Source organism: Geospiza fortis, unplaced genomic scaffold (genome assembly GCF_000277835.1).
Source record: "Geospiza fortis unplaced genomic scaffold, GeoFor_1.0 scaffold397, whole genome shotgun sequence".
Classification (NCBI taxonomy): domain Eukaryota; kingdom Metazoa; phylum Chordata; class Aves; order Passeriformes; family Thraupidae; genus Geospiza; species Geospiza fortis.
In genome coordinates this window covers 33,952-42,955 of record NW_005054537.1, presented here as the reverse complement: position 1 = coordinate 42,955, position 9,004 = coordinate 33,952, and the positions used below count along the sequence as shown (strand labels likewise).

Genomic DNA, 9,004 nt, shown 5'->3' with positions numbered 1-9,004 from the left:
GAGCTGCTCAGACAGCCACCAGCTGCCAATCAGAGCCCCTGGATTGCTTTGGAGGCAAGATGAGGAGCAGGCTTCAGAAAACACCATGTTACATGGCCTCTCTCATAAGACTTCTCTGGAATTATACCACAATTCACTACTTTGTATTTTGAACAACTTGTACTTAATAATCAGTTTGAGTTGGTGAAAACTGAGTGGTTAATGGTTAGACTTCATGGCACTTCATTTTATGGTAAGGGAAATAATGAAGATGCTTCAGGTTTAATTGGCTTGTCCCATGAAATTTGGTCCAGATGGCCAAAAAAGCCCTGAATTTCTCTCTTTATACTCCATCTACCTCCATTCAGCTTTGATTTGTTCTTTTAAGGATCATGTCTTTAAAAATGCTTTACAATGTACTCAAAAAAAGTCTGAGACCTTTATTAAATTTTAAAGTATATACAGCCTATGCCTAAATTGAAACTATCCCCCATCCTATATTTTGAATATTACTCTGGCTTCCAAGCAGTTGATATTAGACATTTTCTTAAGTAAAGTGTGAAAGGACAGATAACTAGCACTATAGATTAATCAAAGATCTCCCCTGTGTATTTTTTTCATGCTGTCAGAAGAGTACTTACCATATCTTGGAGTGCAGTGCTGTTTCCTGGGGTGGGTACACTGCGCCAATATGATATTTTCAGCCTGTAAAGAAGTATTTTACATTTAACATGAGGTTAGATGACTGACATTTCCTATGCATTTAAATTAATTATTGTTCATACATAATATATTGACATTTTTGTAACCATAAAGAAAGGTGTTCTACAGAGACATTTAAGCATAATGCTATTTAAAAGCTGATGACCAAACTTGGTAGCCTACACTGAAATACTGAATTAATGATGATTAGCATCCTTGTTTAATGACAAAGGAGCTGTGAAAGTTCTGGCAATGTTGTCTCTTTCTGTACTTTTAATCTATACATCTAGTATTTCTATACATCTAACTGTTACCATTTCCACAAATCCTCCATCTTCCTTGAGGGCTTTGAGATGTACAAGACAAAGCTTGTTTTAGTAAGTATTTGCTCCTGGGCTTTGATTTAAAAATTTCCTCTCCCCTGAAAACAAAGAGCAAGATGCTGCTGCATTCAGCCCCTGTGCAGTGGCTCTGGTAGTCTGGAAGAAGCTCTAACGAGACAACACAACTCCTGCTCTTTCCTGATTGTTTTGAGTTTGGCTCTTTCTGGGAGCTGTTACATACAGTATCTGACCTCCATAAAGAAAGCCTCAACAAAGCTGTAAGAGAGGCTGAGACTTTAAGTAGTCCATCATTCTGCCTTAGTGTTGGCTTCAGTATTTTTCAGTTTTGAAAGTAAAGCTAGCTTCATTAGCTTTAGGGTACTTTGCCTATACTTAGGCTGTGGTTGGAGGTGAAAACTGTGGCTGTAAAGTTACTGGATCTCCTGCTGATCCTGTGAAGATGGGTGTTTGGCTGGCTGGTGACGCCTTTCTTACAATTCAAGAAAGCAATTGAGATGAGGGCATCACTGGGATCCTTTATCTCAGTTCAAATACTCAATATTACTACAAATGTACAAATTTAAGCACTATTTTGTAGTGCTACACTGGGCTCCTGGGTGCTGCCTAGTTGTCTTGTGTTTTGCTTTATTTTTTCCCCTTTCCTCTTTCCTATTGGGCCCAGACAAAGAGGTGTGGTCTTATATTGAACACAATGAAGTTTACTCTCGGTCAAAACTAGGTAAGTCTCAGAAGTTCCTGCCAAAACAGTTGTATCAGACACAGTGTGACTTAAAATACAATCTTAAAAAGCAGAGTCTGTTTCCCAGTGGCAAGGACAAGAGTTTAAAGCTAAAGCAGGCTATGTCATGCTGTGTGGCTCTCAAGCCACAGGTTGTGCCAGCTGTCCTTCAGCAGTTGTGCTTTCAGCTTCTGAGGCTGGTGCTTTGTGAAGAGGAGAAAAAGAGAAGGTACTGTTCTAGGACGCCAAATAGTAACATGAGTGGTTGTATGCAATTAGGTTTGTCAGAAAATTATTTTTGGAACCCATTACAATGCAAACCTTTTAGGCATAGTGTATGCCCCTGATATTGTACTTCAAATTATTATGTGGGGGTGAATACTTTATAATTGCAGAAACTAATTTTTCATAAAACAAGAGGACCATTGCCAGATCTTATAGTCACCCTTATTATTCTCTCTTGCTCCTACTAATTTATTGTTCCTTGTCATTATGTGCTTATATACATACTTTATAAATTCAATATCCAAATGTGTTTGCAAGAAACATCTTAGATAAAATTTATCAAATGCACGCTTTATCTATAGATGTAGCATATATCCCAGTGTGAGGAAAGGTCCTGTCTCTTTCTAAGAGTGTTTGTGAATGGAGGTAGTCAGATAAAGGAACCAAAAGTTAAAGAGTACAGATTTTTTACAAACTTGTTTTACCATTTAAATTAGCTTATAGTGGTTTGCAATTGCTTTCACTGTAAGATTACTGTGGAGGCTTTGGTGTTGTGAGTTTTTGGAGTTGTGTTGCCTTTAACGACAAAAAAGGCCCAGTGTTATGAAAGGCTCAGTGTTATGAAAGGCCCAGTGTCAGAGCTAAGCAAAACAAGAGTGCTGCTAACAACTCCAGCCAATATTCTGTTCTTACCTTTTAATCACCAGAGAACAAGTGAGAGGTGCAAAAACCAGAATGAGTATCATGCTGAAACAGAGACCAATCACAAAACCTTCAAGTTCTCCTTTATCTGATGGGAAACAGAAAGCTTGAATCAGATTTATGGAGTTAAGTACAGAAAGACCTTATTAACTTAATGAGAGAAATATTTGAAACAGAAGTCAAAGCCAACTTTACACATTGTTCTGGAATTTAAGTAAAATTTAGTTAAAACTAAAGCTGGTGTTCTCAGGGGAGTGTGGGCTTTTCAGGTTTGTATTTTTAAGATATCTAGGTATCTAGAATCACAGAATGGTTGGGATTGGTAGGGATCTATGAAGCTCATCTATTCTAATCCCCTGCTAAAGCAGCTTCACCTAAAGCAGGTGAGACAGGATTTCATCCAGGGAGGTTTTGAGTAACTCCAGGGAAGAAGACTCCCCAGCCTCTCTGGGCAATATGTTTGTGTACTCTATCACACTCACAGTAAAGAAGTTCTTCATCATGTTCAGGTGGAAATTCCTGTGTTTCAGTTTATGCTCATTGCCTCTTGTTGTGTCATTGGACACCACAGAAAAGGGCCTGGCCCCATTTTCCTGACACTTGCCCTTAGGGTATTTGTATATATTGATAAGGTCCCCTCTCTGTTGCCTCTTCTCCATGGTAAAAAGGCCCAGCTCTTCCTGCCTTTCCTCACTAGTAAGGTGTTCCAGCTCCCTAAACAACTTTGCAACCCTCCACTGCAGGAGCTCCATGTCTCTTTTGTCCTGAGGAGCCCAGAACACAGCACTCCAGGTGAGGCCTCATTAGGGCTGAGTACAGGGGCAGGATCACCTCCCTCCACCTGCTGGCAATGCTCTTCCCAATGCCCTCAGGGTACCACTGGCCTTCTTGGTACTTGTCAGCCAGGACACACTGCTGGCTCATGGACAGCTTCTTGTCCACCAGGACCCCCAGGTCCTTCTCCACAGAGCTGCTCCCCAGAAGGTCAGCCCCAGCCTGTGCTGGTGCCTGGGGTTGTTCCTCCTCAGGTTCAGGACCCTGCACTTGCCCTTGTTGAATTTCAGATGGTTCTTTGTCCACCTCCAACCTGCCAAGTGGTTTTTTTCCTGCCCATGCTGTTATGCAAGCTCTAACTTGTTTAACAGGTCAGGACCCTCATGCACATCTGACTTAATAAGAAACTGTTTGAGTGAAAGTGGCTTTTTATCGATTTCAGGATTTACTAGTAGTGTTTGGGGATTTTTTTTGTTGGTTGATTTTGGTTTTTGTTTTCTGGGGATTTTGTTTGTTTGTTTGTTTGTATGGGTTTTTTATTTGATTGGGGTTTATTTTGTTTTAGGGTTGTTTTGAGAGGTCATGCCTGGTCCTGATAGCAATAACACAGCTTGTGTATTTAGATGGTGTCCATGCTTTAACTTTTAAGATCATTAAGACTGTTTTATCTGTAATCAGTCATTTGTCAGTCCTTGAAGCAAACCTATGTCTCTTATTGCCTCTTAGTACTTGCTTGAGATATTTTCTATCAAGATCCCACCTACCTACAGAAGAGAAAGGGTTTGAGTTAATGAAGGTTGATAAAATGCTCAGGCTAACACAGGAACCAAAACTGACTGTGATGTTAAGAGTGAGTCAGTGTAGAGGTCTTTGTTATAGATTTTTGATGTCTCCTTCATTATAGGAGACATCAAAAGTTTAAAAGTAGTGCTTGTAGAGTGTGGTCAGTTCGTGATTGTGTTACTGATATTGACAAACCATATTTGCAAAAAAAAAAGCCACTTGCTTTTTCTTTTCCTACCCATCCCCCAACAATAGTATTTTTATTTTTTTTTTTTTACCAAACAGCTCCCTAAAGTTCAAAACTAATTTGGAAAGCTGCAAATTGCTTTGTTGCTGAAATTGGTTCTTTATAGCAAAGAAACCTGAGATACTTCTAATGGATTAAGCCTGTGAAATGTTTGGGAAGAGCAAAAATAGTAAATGTAATGTGTAAATTCAGTGTAATTACTTGATTTTTTAAAATGTGTTAATTTCACTCTGCATTTTTGTTACTTCACTGAAAAATTGAATACTTTCCAAATATATATTTGGTAGGATGAGTGAAATAGAGTCCTGAAGAAAAGCTCTAGGGAGAGGCTTTAATATTTTGTGTTGACAGGAGAAAGTTTTCAGTGGGGGTAGGAGGGGTGCAAATCCTGTTGATTTCAAGGAAGATTTTAAATTTCTTTTTTTTAATCTCTTTACATTTTTGACTATTTATTTGTATGTTTTATATCTGTTTCACTTAACACAAAAAAGCTGCTCTGGGGAGAAACCATTTGTGTACTTCTGTTTCTGAATATCACAGGTTCCTGATACCATCTTAGCATGTTCTTTTATTTTTCTATTTAGAAATCTTCATTAAGGGAAGCTGTGGTCAAACAAAAAAAGTCTGTTGCAGCGTTAGTTTTAGTTTAACTGAGGAGGTGTTAAAAATGTTTGAAAGACTAAGTTTAGCCAACCTTATATGATTTGAAGATTTTTAGACCTTTTAAATGTAACTGTATTGATCTTAGCCGATTCAGGCACTTCTGAGAAAAGTAAACTTTTGCCAGTGACCTAAAGGACCTGTTACTTAGAATGTACTTAAATTATCAGAAAGCAGAAGATATTTTGGTTAGTGTTCACCCACACTAGGAGCAATTGAAAGGTACTTAATCTTTTATTTTTGCAGTTAATGGCTCAGGAAACCAACTTCACATGATTGCTCAGGATTTTGCCAAAAGCAGATACTTGAACATTACTAGTCACAGGCAGAAATTTCATTTGATGGAATCTAGAGGGTAATTGTTAATAAATAAAGATATGTGCACATAGCTAGGACAAAAAGTTCAGAAAAGTTTCAGAGATGAAGAACCCTAGCTAACCCTAGCTAGTATATTAGGTTATAAAATACAGGTAATATACAGGTAATTAAATACTTTGTTCTGTGACACAAAGTTTACATCTTGCAGAGGAACATTTTTTCGTGTTTGCTGTCAGTAACTGAGGATTGACTAATAAACCTTGTGAGTGAACATTGAGAGGACATAAAGTGAAGATTCATGTTGGGTAATGCAGATGCATAGAGGTTCCACAGTACCATATTTTGGAGTGCTGAAAGGCTGTGAAAGAGTCTGAGGTCCTTCTCCAGCATTAGTGAATCCTGAAATCTGCACACGATAGGCGGTCTTTTCCTTCAGTCCGGTAAGATGGTAACTTGTGATAGAAGCATTGAGAATAACAGCTGAAACACAAGAGGTTTTAGGAGGGAGATGATTAGATGAACTCTCATGGCTGAGCAGGTATCAGTGCAGCTGACTGGGCAAACAGCAAAATTTCAGTGCCCTGATCCTCATCTGGAGGAAACCAGAGTGTACAGATGTCTTTGGATGGGTACAAGAGTTCCCCAAAATATTTATGTACATTTTAAATCCAGAGGTTAAAAGCATGAGCTTTTGACACCACAAGGCTGTATTGGGTTTGTATGGCCAAGTTTTGGTGGTAGGGGTGCTGCAGGAGTGGCTTCTGTGACAAGCTGCCAGAAGCTTCCCATATCCAACAGAGCCAATCCCAGCTGGCCCAGGTTGGAGGTGCCCCTGGCCAAGGCTGAGCCAATTGGAAATGGCTCTGTGATAACAGATTTAAGAAGGTAAAGAAGTTACTCTACAAATGCAATTGCAGCCAGAGAAGAGCAGGGTGACAATATATGAGAAGAGCAGCCCTGCAGACATCAAGGTTGGTGAAGGAGGAACAGGAGGTGCTCCAAGCACCAGAGCTGAGGCTCCCCTGCAGCCATGGTGAAACCGTGGTGAGGCAGCTGTGGCCTTGCAGCCATGGAGGTCCCAGAGGATGCAGAGATCCACCTGCAGTCCCTGGAGGAGACCCAGGCCAGAGCAGGTGGATGCCTGAGACAAGGCTGTGAACCTGTGGGAGGCCTGGGCTGGGGCAAGGTCCTGCAGGGACCTCCAGACCAATGGAGAGAGGAGCCCATGCTGGAGCAGGGTCCTGGTAGGACTTGTGACCCTATGGGCGACCCACAGTGGAGCAGACTGTGCCTGAAGGACTTAATCCTGTAGGAAGTAAAGAGTGTGGATGCTGGAGCAGTTAGTGAAGAATGGTAACCCATGGAATAGACTCATGCTGGAGAAGTTAATGGGAGACCTGTCTCCCATGGGAGGCAATCCATGCCAGAGCAGGAGAAGGACTATTCTCCCTGAGCAATGGCAGAAACAATCTGTGATGAACTGACTGTAACTCTCTCTGTGTCTCCGTGGCAGGGAAGATCTGCTGGTGGGAAAGAGCTGGAGCCTGGGAAGGAGGGAGTGGTGGAGAAAGGTGTTTTAAAATTTTGTTTTACTTGTCATTAGCCTACTCTGAATTTCATCAGCAATAAATTCAAATAATTTCCCCAAGTCAAGTTTGTTTTGCTCATGTGGTAATGTGTGATCTCTTCTAGTCCTTATCTCAACCTGTGAATGTTTTGTTACATTTTCTCTCCCCTGTCCCCTTGCAGAGGGGATAGAGTGGCTCTGGCTTCCAGTGGCTCTGGCATCCAGCCAGGGTCAAACTATCACAGGTGATGAACACAGAAGGCTGCTTATACTTCATGAGAGGAAAATACATCTAACATGCTGAACAGTTGTTCTTATGCTGACTGTAAGAGTTAACATTAGGACTAGCCCTCATCACATACTTTACTCTCACTCCAGTTGTTAGTAGTTGTTTAACTTGATTTATGCCAGTGCTATTACTCATCATTCAGTACAGAAACAGGGCTGTGCTTTCTGCTTTACCTGCTTTGTGGAGCTTTCAGCTAAGCCTGTCTTTTCTGATGATGCAGTGACTTTTCCCTTGGCCAGAATAATGTACAAACTGCCATGTTGTAAGGATGCCTTTGGAACAGAAATTACTGCTCAAGTTTGCCACTGTGGATTTAAAATCTTCACAGAAGGTAGCCTATGGACTTCCTTCCCCCAAATTCTCCAGTAAAATTATACTTCCTGCCTGGAAAAAGGGCAATTGGATGCCATGTCACTGCTGTCTTGACTGGTTAAGATAGAGAGAAAAAATAAATTAAGTTCAGCCCTGGATGTTCCCATTCTGCCTGCTCTTGTGATTTCAGATAGGTATTTGAAGTGGAATAGAATCTCCAGAAGACCTTTTATGATTCTCTAAAGGCATAGGTCAACATGTATTATAGAACTTTTACTATCTCCCTTTGTCAGCTCTTACTTGATATTTGTCTTCCCTAGCATGTCTTCAATTTTATTTGAAAGCCAGTTCGTACAAAGTTAATGTATTATTACTTATGGCAAAGAGACTTTCCACTCTAGACCAGACAGAAAATGTTTATCAAAAGAATATGGGGATTTTTTAAAATTGAAAACTCAAGTGGTTCGAATTCACAGCTATTCATTTATTCCTATGTGTAGAAGTTTCACCATTTGTAGTTTGTTAAGGTTGGAAAAGATCTCTAAGGTTATCCAAACTTAGTCACAAAAACTACCAATTTAATAAAATGTTTCCAAAATTAAATTTATAATGGTGTATTTGGAAACAGATAAGAAATACAAACTGCTAACTGAGTTGCAAAATGAAATATAGAATGTCTTATATCTTATAGAAAGGCTCTGAATCAAGCTTAGATGAGGTGCTATGAAACATAAGTCATTTGCTTACATAACACAACATTCATTTGTGACTGAAATCATAATAGTGAAAATGTATGTCTTCCTTTAAGTGCTCCTAGAGAATTCTCCTGTAGTCTTAGAATAGTAATTTTTAAGGAAATAGCAATATTTCATTTGAGATAAAAACTAGAAAATTCTAAGTGTTCATGGGATCATCTAGAGCATTAAGAGTCTAACCAGGAGCTGACCTTTGAGAACAGAGCACTCAGTTTGCACAGAAACCATAAATAACTCAGTAGACTTAATGGTCTGAATGAAGCTCTTATTTCATGACCCTGAGCTGCTGCTTTGTTCTGGCAGTGGTGCCTTACCTGGAGACTTTTTCCTTGATGAATCTGTGTAACTGATCCTGTATCCCTGGAGAAAGCCCAAACGGTCTTCTGCAGGTATTTCAGTCCACTTCACAAGTGCAGAATGCTTTGTGATATGCAGAATTGTCACATTAGTGGGACCAGTCCTAGGAACTTGAAAAAAACAGATATTTGAGTTCTGCATAAATACCTGCGCAATGGACATACAAGACTGAATCCTAGCTGTTTCCAAGAGAGTTCTTGTCAACTTCTAGGTGCTATAAATGCAATGTAAAGGGTGCAAGAGAAAGGCAAAGTCCCAGATAGTAAAAACCT

At 39.9% G+C, this 9,004-nt stretch overlaps 1 protein-coding gene across 1 annotated transcript in view; it reads right to left on the bottom strand.

Moving 5' to 3' along the window:
• The window catches only part of LOC102045601 (interleukin-6 receptor subunit beta-like), a 30,387-nt gene that overhangs the window by 3,365 nt on the left and 18,018 nt on the right, over nt 1–9,004 (bottom strand). Inside the window, exons 11-14 of the mRNA XM_031063868.1 lie at nt 8,690–8,842; nt 5,789–5,932; nt 2,662–2,758; nt 603–684 (exon numbers count right to left, since the gene is read on the bottom strand). Coding sequence (XP_030919728.1) covers nt 603–684; nt 2,662–2,758; nt 5,789–5,932; nt 8,690–8,842 — 476 coding nt within the window. The remainder of the gene's footprint in view (nt 1–602; nt 685–2,661; nt 2,759–5,788; nt 5,933–8,689; nt 8,843–9,004) is intronic.